The sequence below is a fragment of the Branchiostoma belcheri genome, unplaced genomic scaffold, assembly GCF_001625305.1.
Source record: "Branchiostoma belcheri isolate BF01 breed outbred unplaced genomic scaffold, Haploidv18h27 scaffold36, whole genome shotgun sequence".
NCBI lineage: Eukaryota > Metazoa > Chordata > Leptocardii > Amphioxiformes > Branchiostomatidae > Branchiostoma > Branchiostoma belcheri.
The window spans coordinates 42,991-58,677 of record NW_017803976.1 but is presented as its reverse complement, the minus strand read 5'-3'; the positions used below and the strand labels follow the sequence as shown (position 1 = coordinate 58,677).

The 15,687-nt window shown below is 44.7% G+C and overlaps 1 protein-coding gene and 2 pseudogenes across 1 annotated transcript; 1 reads left to right on the top strand and 2 right to left on the bottom strand.

Annotated features, from left to right (window-relative positions):
• Positions 1 to 952: 952 nt before the first annotated feature.
• Positions 953 to 3,239, bottom strand: LOC109476136 (annotated as a pseudogene).
• A 3,798-nt stretch (positions 3,240 to 7,037) lies between these two features.
• On the bottom strand, positions 7,038 to 7,697 carry LOC109475960. Its single transcript, XM_019776765.1, has one exon. It carries the CDS (start codon positions 7,695 to 7,697, stop codon positions 7,038 to 7,040), a length of 660 nt encoding a protein of 219 aa, XP_019632324.1.
• Positions 7,698 to 9,326: 1,629 nt separating this feature from the next.
• On the top strand, positions 9,327 to 12,178 carry LOC109476137 (annotated as a pseudogene).
• Positions 12,179 to 15,687: the final 3,509 nt, after the last annotated feature.

Sequence of the window (15,687 nt, the reverse complement as noted above, 5' to 3'; positions counted from 1 at the left end):
GTACTCTAACATTTACTAAACATACTTCAAATGACAGTCTAGAACTGACAATGTACCACCGGGACTGATTCTCTCAATACACCATCAGCATACATAAATCTAAAGTTATCTCTGAATGACCTGGATTTAGAGGAATCGAAAATGATAAATCACTTCCCTCAAGATGGTTAAAAGCTTTCTTTCATGTACCCGGTACACTAGTTTGCCCCAAGGACCGTTGCCATGACAGCAGAACACAATACGTATTCTCAAAGAACGCATAATTGATGACCAATCGTGCTGTCAGGAAGCGTATTGTTTTCTTCTTTTCTTTTGGCGGTAGATGTTTCGAACTGTGACATATCATATGTTTCTAGCCCTTGGGTAACGATTAAGGCACTGTTGATTTAAATACAGAGATGTTTTGTTACTGATAATATTTTTAGTACAGAATCCTGACCCTTCTTTGTAACTGGACAAACCCTACAAAGATAACAAGAAAAGTAATCCTTAAAATATTTGAGGAAGACCAAGATAGCCTCAAAGGGATGTTGGTTTCCGCACACACACACACACACACACACACACACACACACACACACACACACACACACACACACACACACACACACACACACACACACACACACACACAAACAACTTTTGCAAGAATTGTTTGAATGAATATACTTTGTTATTTGTTGGGTACTTGCGGGGCACGTAAAATACAAGATTCCAAAAGCATTGATATAAGATGCTATTAAAATACATACATTGTTATATACATAACGTAAATACCAAAATATGATAAACTGTATTATTAGAAAAGTCTAGTGTTAAATCATATAAGAACAACTCAGATTGGGACCTAGCCTAATCGGACTAGAAGAAGATTCCATTTATGATTCACATTACTGTACAGAAAAAAATTGGAAATTGTAATACAAATATATCTATGTACAAAAGTGTGTCGTTGTTTGGAACACAAATTAATGTCAAATGTCGGACACAAACTGACGCTGGTTTATCCTACAAATGTACCAGTTATTCTATAAAAGAATAGTCCTACATTACCGCGATGTTCCTTAGAAGCTGCCTTCACAAATGCGATGTTACATATTTACAATGAATTCCTGGTACGTCCATCACCGCTGGGTTGCATTAAAAAGCCGTATGCTGCTAAAAGAGCTACCGTTATTCAAAATACACCCCGTATACAGTCGCTACGGCGAACAGGGAATCATTCCTGTACGTGACCGTGGCGAAGTTGTCCTTGTCCTGGTCCCACAGACAGCGACTGGCCAGTTCAACATCGTTGTTGTCCGTCTGTCCGATACAGACATGGCTGACGATCTTGTAGCGGGGAAAGTTGAGTTCCTTCACTCTGTTCTTCACCACGTCTGCTAGGATCGTGGTCAGGTTCGGGCTGGTTGCCGGGTCGTACTTCTCGTTTTCCAGGTACTGCTGTAACACCATGTTCATCACGGCCTCCACTTTGGTCGGCGAGAACTTCCTGCCTTCGTCAGGGGCCATTTTGTACGTGTTCTCCTGCTTGGGTTTGACCCGCCGCCCCCGGCTGGACTGGGACGTGCCGGCGAAGCTCATTTTGCGGGACATGATGGTGCTGAGAGCGACCATGGAGAATCTCTTCAGCGGCGTCAGCTTCCTCCCCGGCCGGGGCTTCTGCTGGAGGACCCGGGCCGTCCCCGTGGTCAGGCTGCTCTCCTGCGAGCCGACGGACGAAGCCCGGGTCGACATCTTGCGCAGCGGGGACGACACGGACGTCGTTCCCTCCATCGCGTTGAAGCGGTCCAAACTCTCCTCTGTCAGCCGACTGACTGATGCCATCTCCCGCTGACGTAGCGCGCACTCAGACGTGTCGACAAATCACACACAGGCTAAGCCTGGAAATGTTAATCCCTGAAATCTAATGTGTGCGGGGAGAGAGCACACAATGCTGTCCTTGAAATCGGGCCGCTGGAGTTTGAATGGGCCGGTGGCGCCGAGCGGTAATACGCAGCAGTGAGCTGCCTTTGTCGCCTGTGGTCTCGGTAGAAATCCGCCTTGAATGAACAAACAAAAACAGGTAAATCCCACAAAGAGACCCTTTTATGAGAGGAAAGATACGCCGAGAGTGTTTGTGAAAAAAAGAATAGACCACGTATAGTATATAACCTGTTTTACAAATAATTACAAAGTACATTAGTGTCAATACAAAGGACATAACAGTATACTAGTAAGTAAGCCATTGTGATAATTTTACAAAACAGTGGGTACGTATAGTATATACATGTGTGCATGCCATTTGGAGGGGGGGGGGTGTTGTAACGCTTAACAGGTGTCAATGGAAGTGTGTGTGTGTGTATTTGTGTATGTGACGTTGTGTCTGTGTGTGTGTATATCTGTCTGTCTGTGTGTGTGTGTGTGTGTGTGAGAGAGAGAGAGAGAGAGAGAGAGAGAAGAGAGAGAGAGAGAGAGAGAGTGTGTGTGTGTGTGTGTGTGTGAGAGAGAGAGAGAGAGAGAGAGAAAGAGAGAGACACAGAGAGAGAGAGAGAGTGTGTGTGTGTGTGTGTGTCACCGTGTCTGTGTGTGAAAACACCTCAACAAAACGCATATAATATATAAACGTACTTTTAGTAGTCGCAAGTACGAACAAATCACAGTGTTTAAAAGTACATTACGCCGTAATGACTCAGTTCCCCTAGGGACATGTGCTCTCATTCTTCGCCCAAATCAATACAAGTGAAAGCATCATGACAAATGACACTAGTACTTCTGCTGATGTTCAAAACAGCCGAACTCATGAGTTTATCTTACCTCAAACGCTGTTCTGAGTACTCGCACCAGTGCTGGCCTGTAGTACCACCCAAGTACCCGTAAGATCTACTACTGCTAAAGTGTTCTGAAGTACTCTGTGTGGTCCCTTTTGACCTGATTCCGCTCCGGACTAGTAATCCTTCTCCAGCTACCTGTCCTTAGGAGGGGAGTTCTCTCTCAAAACAGCTGCCTGAGAGAAAAAAAGGTAAAAACAAGCAAAATCAACAAACGGGACCCACATTTGTATTGCTAGACCTCGACCTGAGGTGGCCCTTTTTGGGACAAGCAACTCTGTGCGACTGACTGTCTGTTTTTCTTATTCCATGCACTGTTTTGTTCCTGTACAAAAAAGGGCTTGGCAGAAAAACAACATGGGCTGACACAATGGCACGCGGTGTTCCGACCACCGGGCATACAGGCGCAGCAAGGCGGAGCCACCGTCGGTACGCAACCGCTGACTTCACGTCAACAAGTCCGTGGACAAAAACAGGGAGGGGAGGCTATCTTTACTGTTGGCTCTGTGTCTAAGTGGCAAATAAAAATACACCATAAAATCGATAAAGTCGGCGGTACAAACAATACCCGTATTAGAATAGCTCGTGGGATCTAAGCTTGTTTAGAAAAGCAGGGCGTATTTTGCATGAACCGCTTACAGAGAGCTGCGGGTGTGTTTGCGATAGTCCGTCTCGGTAGGTAGACTTACGGACACTCTCTCAACACTGAAAGTTTAGCGTGCCGTGAAAGTTTTTAGCCGACCGTGCCCTGCGAATACACTCTCCTAACATCCATCCATTCCGCTCCACTTCTCTTCCTACAAGAATACTTGATTTGGTTCCGTGTATGCCTCTACTTTTCCACCACTTCAGCGTACACGATTTGCACGTAACTTGTGGTTAACGACCCTTAAATTGCACTTGTAGCAGTTAAACGCAGTTCAAACGACAAAAAGAACAACTATAGAACAAGGTGTGAACTGATGTACTTACCCTACTGTTGGGCAAACGTATCTGCCGATCGTCAGACGACGTTTTTCTGGTGATGTTTTGGTCAGGGCCGCGTTTTGGCCAGACACAGAAGCTCTGCACCTGTTTGAAGAACACTTTCAGGGTCGTCTGAAGTGTATGTTGGGAGAGGTTGTTTAACCTTGGTGCAGACGGCGGGATGTTTATTCTACAGGTAACACTGTTTACCTGCACGACGCCCAGGGTTAGTCACGTGGTTCCTGTCAGTCTTGCGTGGCCCTGAGGAAAAAAAAATGTCGTCTGAAACTTCGTCTGACAGAAATATTCATCAACCTATCGAACCACGACATTATTTTCCTTGACGTTGCTTCTCTTAGGAAAACAAATGGAACAAATCATTGTAAGTTCCCCAGTTAATAACCAAGTTTGGGTCTGAAAAATCGTTGATATTTTTGCCAGGTAAAAGATGGAGATTGATTGGAATGTGGTAAGACTGGAGTGTTTTGGCGCCATTTCCCCACTTAAAGACTTCAATGACTCCTAAACATTCTTTCGTGTAGATTCATAAATGCTCTAAATCACTAGCCGGAATTTACCAGACGCAACTTACGAATATAGGCCGAGCAAAGTCATATCAAAATTATTGTCTTTCTATGCCTAAAATATCACATTAAATAGGCGAAGGTACACCTATGATGATTGTATTGTATTTGTGCATGTGGATTCTCTATTTAAAAGACAATAGCCTTGGGCGTTTGGTACCACTTTGTACCACTAAGAACTCTCTATTATTGAGGGGAATAGTTTCACTCAAAAGAAATTTAAAAGTGCATGCTATTACATACTGTTTGCTATGTCCTCCAACTGTTTACGTTTACAACTTCATTTTCAAGACATGACGAATCCTACTTTTTGTATAAAAAGCTGTAAAATTTGTAAAAGCCATTGGCACAAGATTAGGGAAAGGACTACAGCTGTAACCCTTAATTATGGATTACATTTTTTTGTGCGTTTAGCTGGGGGCTATTTTGCACTCACCCAATTTCAGCTACAGAAGTGAAAATACAAAGAAGATTACATGAAATCTTTCGGTATTTTTTTGTGCTATCTTAATCTATTCTCATATCCCAGTTATCTAAGACTGCCCTGTCTTTTGTTATAGCTTAAGCTGAATCTAATGCATTTCATGTTATTTTTACTGGCTATAGTGGCTACCTGTGTACTGCGAACATTTTCGTTGGCCTCCTGTGCAGGCTCCGGGGCGGGTGGGAATTTTGATACAGCGTTTTGAAGAGTTTTTAACGCGTTATTCTAATAGTCGGCCATTGGGCGGAATGGAACCTTCTCTCGGCGGCTGGTTGTAGGATGGCCGGCTATTAAAATTGACATTTTCGTCGGGTCCTTTGAACGGTCACTATACACAGGTCAGTGACCGCTCTGCGTTTGTAATAAAAAGACCAGCACAGCAAACGGATGCCATGCATCTTATGCAAGTATTGGTAATCTAGAGCTATGTATAGTTTCAGGCTATGTTCTGCCAAGCAACCCGCAAGAATCGTGTGACACAAGGGGGACCTGTGTGTACCGAATAAACTATATGCCAAGACTTCCAAAGAGGATCACCTAACATACATGTAACTATGTAAACACAACCTAAACTTTACGTTCAGCTGATTTGTACAGCTAACATTAGCGTCACGAAGACATTTCCTGAGTTGCATTAAGAAACCAACTTTAAGAAGGGTGACACGTGCTTGGCGACGTTCCCCACTGTCGGCCGTCCTCGTTGATCAATCGGGCGTCTAGTCGTTGCCATGGCTACGCTTGTGTTGAGCAGGCCTGAGTGGCAGCTGTGCACACCAGGTCCGATAGAGGGCACTGCACTCACTCGGGACGACCTCTCCACTTGAAAGGTTTTGAAAACTACTGCCAACCTGTGTATACACTACACCGTCTTTCGTACCTTCTTAGGCCACAGCATGTAAATTTTATGGATGACATCCTCCGCAGACTCCAAATCTAATGCAATAGGGCAAAAAAACAAACAAGGCGGGCCAAGCAGATTATATACGTTTTCATGTTCAAAATCATGAGCTCCTTTTGATAATGGTTCGAATTGGAGGTGAACGGCTACAGGTACTTAAGGCCCAACCAACCCCTGACAGCGAGAGAGTTGAGTTGAGTAGAAAGACATTCATTCTACACTTAGCAATCGCCAGCAGTAATAAGGACATGTTATAAAGATGCTCACCTATAGTCTGTGTAATTACCGGCTTTAGTGGCCCCTCCCCGCAGCTGGTAGCGGCTGGATGTTACGTTGGGCGGGCGGCAGCTGTACAGCGATTTAATCAGGCTAGCTCTCCTCATGTGATGGGCCTGTTCTCCCTTCCAAGGTCCCTGTGCCACAACCTGCAAACACACATGTTGACCGTCTGGGCACCTGGGCCCCGGCACCACGGCAAGGTGGTCTCCTTTCGCCGGGGGAAATTTAGCGTTTTTCTTTCGCGAGCCAAACGGACCTGAAGAGAATCGTTCTTTTACGAATTGATTTAAGTCACTGGTTAAATATCCGTTGAGTGTTCGGAGAATAGACGTAATTTTCAATGACGTCCCTCGTGTATGTGGACGTCATTTTTCACATGTCTACTTATTTTACACGTTATCGTATTTGGAGACACTTAGCAGGTGCCTTAGTCACGGTTTGGACTACATTACGAAACAAGATTCTACATTGCCATAGACCTACAGTACTATTCGTTTTGGTCAATGCGACACGATCAAAATGTTCTCAAAACCTCCATCATGTGTTACAGGCTTAGTAGCTAAAAATCCTTTTTTTAGAAAAGTTAGCATCATGATGATTCTAGTCACTTGAAAAATTATCTGACCGTAGATCGGACATCAATAGGAGTTTTCTGAACTATGGTAATTCTGTGTCTGTCGCCTTTCTCGGCGGTGTTTCATAGTCGAAAGAGAAAAAGTATGTCATATAAACGAAAATGAAAAATTGTGGAATGTTCGAAGCAGTCAATCCGAAAATGTCCCCAGATGCTGTCCGAAGCGGCGTCCTTGTCACCCTCACCTTCGGAATCAGATAGACGATTATCAGTCCATCTTCCGTCCAAGTTTCAAATGTCAGAAAGGCTCCTATTCGTCAAACCACCTTATCAGTACTGCTCGTGTTTCCGTGATGAAACGTCGCATGTAAAGTCGTTAATAGAGTCATGGTAATATGATATAGATGTGATGATAGTCACTTAGTCACAGTGAGTGTCTGCCTTACTGTGGACGTTGCATGAAGAGGTCCTCCACATCCACGATCCAAGGCATCCAGTGATCGTCTTCCACGTCAGACATCTCGTCGTCCATCTCAACACCAGCAGCTGTCTCCTCGCTGCTGATCCAGTTGATGATGGCGTGGTGAGCGGCCGCCATCTCTGACGGCGTTCCCTGGCGCAGGGTCTGGAACAGCGCTACCAAGTGGTGGAAGTGGACTTCGTCACCAGGTCGGTAGGTGTCGTCCTCCCAGTGGTCCTCCACGAGAAAGCAGACGGGGTCCTCGTCCAGCGTCCCCCAGATGTCAGCGCTCAGGAGGAGGAAGTCGAAGCGGTGCCACTCGACGACTCGCCACCCCTGTCCCCACCGTGCGAGGCGTACGGTACTGGTTACGCCAGTACGGCGACCACAGGTGTCACAGGTGGGGCCCTGAGGAGGCAGCTGCGCCAGGTACCCTCCTCCAGCCACCTCCCAGGTGGTCTCGATGTCGTCGTGAGGCCGTCCGCAGTCTTCACAGAAGCGGACGTGGTCGGGGAGCTCCTGCCTGATGGGGCGGCCGGCGTTCCGCATCCAGGCGGGGCCGAAGACCCGGAAAGGTTTCATGACTTCCCAGGCGCACTGCTCCGCTGAAGGCACAGGGAAAGTCGGCGAGAAAGGACTCATGTCGGGATCTGCCAATGAAGCGAATGTCGTTCTCAAGGTTTCAGAATGCGATTCGAACTCGGAGAGTAAAGGTAGAACCTTCCTCCACGGTGTCAAACTCACAAGTGCGAGATTTGAAAGTTAACGGTCGATACGTTCGAAACGGACATTCCATCACTGGAAGAGAAGGGGTGTTTTTGTACCCAAAGCAATTAATTAACAAGGAAATACGGATAACTTAGAACGCTTGAAAAGATGTTCACTCTGATGAAATCTTCATCTTTGACTCTTCCCTTACATCACATGAAAGGAATTAGAGAAAAGCAACAGAGATAAAACACCTGTCCCTACCTGCTCAAAGTATGGTATGATTTTCGAACACCTTGTTGCCATGGGGTTGTCCTGGAGAATTTGGAATCGTATGACGTCGACATCAACAGAACATCGTAAGTTTGAACTGAGATGAACCCGTTCTATCAAGTAGGATGGGGAGGGGGGCATTACATTGTATTTTGGACTTCATAAAGTTATGTCAGGTTGTAGCACTAAAAGGCCAAGCCCCATTAAAGAGTAAAGAATGGAAAATAGTTGTGAACTTTCTGTGGAGTGATGATTTAGTTTGCCTCATTCCACTGCCTCTCAGCCACCATTTCGCTAACCCTCAGTGGTTGGAGTTTTCAAAATAACCGACAGGTGTCCTTTTTGTCTCACCACTGACAAGTAAAACATTTGCGTCGGTGCGTTCGTGATGTTTTCCTAGCGGCGAAATCTATAACTGCAGATATGTCTTCGTTAGAGTTTTCATATCAAGACATGCACGGGGTAAAATTTCCGCTTTGAACTTGGAGCCCATAGCCAGGAAATATATCTAATAAAAAAAACTTTCCAACAAAATATTGGGGAACCTGTCGAGCGAAAGAGCCCACATTGAAGCAAGTGACCCCCCAGTGGCCCCCACCATACGAAATTGTAGTAAAATAATATCTGATATATAGTTGATGAAGATAAGGCTTTTGCCTATCTCAAACGCCATACCAGTCTCCAGGCCTGAAGTCTAGTAACAGTGGAATTCTCAACACAGGACCTTTCACAGTGTACACTGCCAAACATTAAGTCAACATCAGCTGGACTCATATCCCCCAGCGTTATTGATTCTGGCGCCGTTATCAAATTAATAAATGGTACTAATTTACAACGAGCTGTTGGGACGTACTATTTGTCGGGGTTGAAGCGGACAGGGGGAGGGGCATCGGCGGGCTGGCAGGCGGGTTGTCCCGAGAGATGGAAGCTGGCGCTCGGATCGCGGGGGTTTAGACTAATAACCAGGTGAGAGAAAGGCTCTTTCATTGATGACAGGTAAGCTTTTGCTAATAAAGATTTTATACAGAGGCCGTGACACTAGGTCATAGTTTTAAACAGTCCTGTTTGCAGCTGGTGAAAGATCGTATTGCTCCGCTGGTTGCCATCTTGGTAAAAACAAAGAAGTTCAAAACTGCTTGTAGATTAGCCCTGAATACGAAGTTAGTTTAGATATTAGTTTTCTTTCTGTAGCTCTTCTTGTAGATGTCCGTAAGTACTTGTGCAGTTACTCGAGTTATCCGCATGGCGGCGCATGCTGAAGTATTGCTGACGCCCGTTTTGTAGAGGGACTTGTTGCCCCCCTCGGGGACAGGGTTGTGTCATTGGATCACCAGGGTGATAATTAAATAAACTGGTTATAATCTGTCAGCAGACGGGAGTACAGGACATGTTAGAGCGGCTCCGGTGTTTGTGATTTCAAACTGATGCTGAATAGGTGCGGATACAAGGAAGTCAGCGGATTTTTCAAGGACAACAACTATATATAGTGGTCCGGTAAGTCACGTTACTGATTCGTCAGACTTGTACCTTATTGCTAATTTCCAAGCAGATCCCTTTCGGTGGCAAAAAGACAGTGTCAAATTGGCCAGGCAGTATCCATTAGCCAGAGAAGGACGGCCAGCCACCGACGGGGTGGGGGTAGGTGTTGGGGGTAACTACAAAAACAAAAAACACGGCCATATATAAAAAGGTAAAGATCATTCCCCCACAACCTCGGCTCAGAGAGTACCTTATTGCCACAGTCACACACACGTTATTGAGGCCGTGCTCTTTCTCGTGTCAAAATGACCCACGTTTTGACGTTTGACAGAACGTAAGCAAACTTTCCTGTCGAGAGTGCTGACAAACCACATTGTTCCCGGTCTGTCCAACAGGTGTTTTTGGACAGAGCCGACATATTGTGCCGGGCGACGTGTACGAAAGAAACAGACACGTTTATATGTAGGTACAGGTTCCAAAAGAGTATTTTTTTCTGGTGAGTTGTCATACAGCGTAGAATTTTGCTTTAGTCAACGTTTGCCAACCGCTACCAGCAAGGGGACTCAAGTCAGACCTTTAATGGGGTAACTCAGTGTTTTATTGTCCTTTGTTTTGGTCTTACGTAAACGTGGAACTACCTGTTTGTAGAAAACAAGTTAATTGCGATCTATGGGTCATCAACCGCCTGTGGTCAGTTTACAGGACGTTAGATTGACACGAAACGATGACCAGTACAAATTGTACCTCTCAGCCCGGGGAATATTTTCATCGGCATTTCCGTTCCGAGAGGCCCAGAGAAGATAGCTATAGAAGATAGCCACATTTCTGTTTTGTAACTGTCGCTACGTATGATCTTACGAGGCCTCGCCTATCACGCCTTCACAACAATTAGATTAAACTAATTTTCTCCTGTACACGCGTCACTTGCGACGGTAAACAAAAGGTGTTGGAATATTTTTGTGTTGGACAAAAACAGCGGTGACGTTTAAGAAATACCTTTATTGTACATTCAAGAGTCTCGTGGGATGGCGCAGACAATGTGGTGTAATTACAGTCCACATTGCGATGTGTATTCGGGTTGGAAACTGCGAGTAGGTGCCAGACAGGACTGTTCTTCTCTTTCCAGTCATTACTAATCTCCAAGCAGATCTTTAATACGGTGGCAAGATAGTATCTATATTGGTCAGTGGAGTGTCCATTACCTTTGGTGGCTACTGGACACTCCTCTGGCAAATGGATACTGTCCTGCCACCGTAGGATCTGCTTGGAGATTAGTAATGACTGGAAAGAGAAGAACAGTCAAGGGTTGTTAGAACAAGGCAGCTACGATAGTTATAAGTCTCCCACTGTTCTGGACATAGGCTCATTCCACGTGTGAACAGATGTGGCTTTAGGAAGCTGTCAATGTACTAGAACTTGAAGGAAGGTCTGCTTCACTTAAAGACATTCTTCGTGATGTGTTAGAGAAGATACAAGACAGATAACATTGAGGTGTAATCTCATTCTTAGGACGGACCGTTTTGTCAACACTGTGTCGTATTGTCTTTGCTCCAGGGACCTTGACAGTCTACGTGCAGGCCGTGCTTAGACTGAGATTTAACCGTCTTCTTCACCTCTCATGCGCGCACAACTCCGCCCCCGGCAACGGAACCGGAACACCTGACGGTGGGCGCTAGTAGAGCTCAGAGTCTGACAACACAAGGAAGATGGCTTCCGTCAGCGAGTTAACCAGGGAGAGCCTGGACCGATTCAACTCCTCCATGGACCTACAACCACCTGTGAACACCCGCAGACTGTCCTTCGCCGCTACTAGGAAGTCGTCGATAGTTTCTAGCAGTTCTAACGAGGGGGACCTGCAGCTGATGGCCCGCCGGATGTCACGGCGAGAGTCCCGGGTGAGCTTGAGCATGGGCCCCACCAGACGGTTCTCGTACGCCGGGGTGGGCGCCATGGCGTCCCGGAGGTTCAGCACGGCAGCGATGTCCACCCGCTCCAGCAAGACCACCTTCCCGGTCGTGGTCGCCAACACCTACAAAATGACTCCCGACGAGGGGAGCAAGTTTTCCCCGGCGAAAGTCGAGACCATGCTGAACCTACTCCTGCAACAGTTCCTCGAAAACGAGACGTACCGTCCCGAGAACGTGGGCTTCCTGACCAGGAGGCTGACGGAGAATATCAAAGACCGGGTCAAGGAGCTGAACTTCCCCCGGTACAAGATCGTCTGCCATGTTTACATCGGGCAGTCCGGGAACAACTCGCTGGAGGTGGCCAGCCGGTGTGTGTGGGACCAGCAAAACGACAACTTCGCCACCGCCACCTTCCAAAACGGATCCCTCTTCGCCGTAGCGACTGTTTACGGCGTCTACTTTGAGTAACTTTTCCAGGACTCAAGAAATCTCAAGAGGCTTAATCTGACGGAAATAGACCAAAAATGATTCGATACGCCATTTTTTTTATCTTTTCAGCAAGGCCAACTGACTGATACGATCAAAGAATCTACACATATTTCTGTATCGAAGAAACTATGTGGCTAGAAACGAATCTAGGACGTACGTACGGGCCTGCCATGTTATTCTCTACAATAGAGACAACGGCGTACGTATAAACTTTTTAGTAGTATGTGCGTTAAGTTTTTTTTTAGCATACGGAACAACTTATATTTTACAGGCTTCTCGTAGATACAAAAGCGTAGTACTACGTCTTTTGTACTACGTATAGACATTTTACAAGTACGTGTATCATGTTTCAGCCACTCAGAATTCTCAAAAATGTTTTCGTTAAAGTATTATATGTGACGTCCTCTTCATTATATTGTATATATTATATTATATACTAATCTAAAAGGAAGGATTTAAACAATTTGATGTAAATTTACTACATAAATCCCTAAAACGACAGAAGATTAAGTTAGTGAGCCCTGTCGTTCAGTACAGTGAGATACGTTACCTGCGTTGCTAGGAGATACAAGTACTCGCCAGGTATGATTGGCTGTTGACTAAATTACATTAAACCGTGAGAACGCTTTGAATATTAGATTCGTCACCTTGGCACAGTGATACATAGTAACGACTTCAACAGCCAAGACTCAGAAAGAATGTTCGTTTCTCAAGATTTTATCTTGTCTTGTGACACTTAAAGGGACGAGGAATCTTAAGTATTCGCCGAAAGATAGGCCCCGATGTGAAACGTGTATTTATTTCATGTAATTTACATTCGTCACAAACAAAATTTGATTTTGGTCCAATGCTGAAGTGAAGTTGTTTTTAAAATCTCCTAAACTTTTAGAAATCACAAAACTCGTACACAGTTTTTGCTCTTATCAGAAGTTCTCGGTATAAATAGAGATTTTATGAGTCGCTCTGTCAAAATGATTAAGCTACAGTGCTCAAAACAAAGGCCTAAAATCCACACACTGTACACTGTATTTACGTTTAATCGATAAGGAATAGGTGTGTAGTGTAAGAAACGCGATGGTTATCAAACTTGTGTCCAAACTTTGCACTCGGCTGGTCGTATTATGCACCTGCGAAACCGTGGCTCGTGTGTACGTGTGGATATTTCACGCTTAACAAAGTTAGTTCTTTGACCAGACATGCGAATGGTTGTCATTGCGTTATATTAATCACTTTTTTGTCAGTATTTATGACTTAAAACTTGTTTCTTTCCTATTAGATATTCAAGGCATCCAGTGCAGTTTTTAGGGGTTGGAAACAAGATTTTTTAAAGTTAATATTCTAGTCACTTACCTACATACTAAGTTGAAACAACACTGTCCCAATGTATATCGACATTCATGGAGCAGAAATGCCCCAAAAGGCAGACGAAAAACGGTTACTGGAAGGACCTGGATTGATTTTAGGGTACCACCTCGAAAATAAAGGACTTTACCTTGGGGCTTGTTTCTGCAGTTTTAAATGCTTAAAGTATGAAATACTGATTCAAATGTGCTCATGTAGTACAGTATGTATCAATATTATACAGATTACCTTATTCAGAATATTTCCAGTTTTGCCACTCTGAAATTGTATGGGATGCTTTTAAGATTCAAGTGGTGATGACTATCCCTTAGAATATTTCCAATTTCCTGTTTGTTGGGCAACACAACACAACACTACCAGTCTTTACTAGACAATAGTGCTGCATACCGGTTCACTGGACTTGGATCCGGACTTGTAAGAATGTTTAGGTTCAAGTCAAAAAAAACCTAAAAGTCAAGAACCGAGTACTAGTCAAGACTTATTACCATAAAAGACCATATCACAAACCCCTTTTCTTTCCAAACCTCCTAAAACCATCTGTAGATTGCAAAATCTTTGCTGCAAAATGAAGAAAACATGGCTTAAGTGTAGTTTACGGCCGCAAACGTGTTTTTTTCATCCCGACAAAATTACTGTACGTTGACGATATAACACAGCTGCCAATGTCGTCTTATTGCTCTCGGCCGTCTTATAACTGCGTCGGTGCTTTAGACTGCGTCGGACTTAAAATGCGTCGGGGCTTACAAATGCGTCGGGCTTACAAACGCGTCGGAGCTTACAAACGCGTCGGAGCTTACAAATGCGTCGGAGCTTACAAATCACGTCGGGCCTTGCAAATCACGTCGGAGACTGCGACGAGGATTAAGTCCTTATCTAAACCTGCGACGAGGATTAAGATCTTATCTAAACCTGCGACGAGGATTAACTTGACCGGGACCTTTTCACACCTAGTTAACACCTACCCGAGATGTGTATTCAATACACACCTCTTATCAATTTGATACTATTGATCGCGTGTTAGTATGTGTAAGTGCTCGTGTGTGTGTGTAACATCTGTGTACATAATATCACCAGGGCACATAATATCACCACCTTGAGAAATAGTAGTACTATCTAAATTTTAAAGAGATTTTTACTGCAAGGTCCTACATTTGAGGTATGTAGGAGTGCATACCAAAAGTATGTTGCAGTAAAAATATCTTTAAAGCACACTGTTTCTCAAGGTGGTGATATTATGTACCCTGGTGATATTATGTACACAGATGTTATATATATATATATATATATATGCGTGTCTGTTTATCTTGACATAACTAGATGGTTTGTGTGCGTGCGCGTGCGTTTGCCCTGAGGAACGCGACTTCACAGCGTGGTGGCCTGACTCTTACAACCTAAGATGTTAACGACTTGAAAAATAGTTCTTATTTAAAACAGATATAGAAGAAGATGGATATTTGCCCGTAATTATATAATGCGGTGCTTGCGAAATGAACGTCAACGCAACACTTACTGCCTAGTTGGGGGGGGGGCACTATGTACAGTACAGTATATCCAGAAATTGTATTCACGATTACATAAGTGTTATATGTACCCATGGCATTTATACTCTTATTCTATAAATAAGCGACTTTGTACATCTCTACGGACACCACTCAGATAAAAAATGCAGGCAACTGAAAGCCATCTGGCATTCTAATCCAAAGTATAACATATTACTCAAATGTTGATTTCAGTTTTTGTGTAATGGAAGTACCCCTGCTACAGTAACTGACGGGATAGATGGCGTGGACACGGGCAACTAGTAACAAATTTGGACACACCTAAAACTAGTTCTTTGTTTATAATTCATGTTTTGGTTTGTTGCATTGCTGTGTGTTCAGGTTTGTTCCTGTTTTTTTCGGCGACCACGCGGGGTCCGGCGGCCGTCGGTAACCCTACTCTCCAAGCAGAGGCTTAGGTTTTGGGTTATTTTTTGCGTGTTTTAGGCTTTCTTATCGGGGTTTCTTTCTTCGAACTAGATTTTTTGGGGTAGGGTGAAAAAAAAGTCCAGTGCAAAAAACCCCTATAAAAAAGTGCAAAACACGCCGAAAATTTACCCAAAACCCAAACCTCTGCTTGGAGAGTACAGGAACCGCGCCAGTCTAGGTCCCTTCCGATAGTGCCAAAAACAGCCCGAAAACGCGCCGCGCGGGCCCCGATTTTGAATTGTGACCTTTATCAGACTAAGCCAGGCAGAACTCTCCTCGGGCTGCAACTGCCCGTAAAGCACATCTAGATCTGCGGGCATACTGCCATGTGCAACCGAAGGGAGCTGGTTGGAGGCCCGATCCATACTGGTTACCGGGGCATGCTTTTCTTTGTTGTATCCGAGCAAGGAGTTCGCCTTGATCCGAGTGCACATTTCCAATTCCAGT

Excerpts from the sequence above, each read along its gene's own strand:
- LOC109475960 (XM_019776765.1), bottom strand. The coding sequence starts at position 7,697 with ATGAGTCCTTTCTCGCCGACTTTCCCTGTGCCTTCAGCGGAGCAGTGC.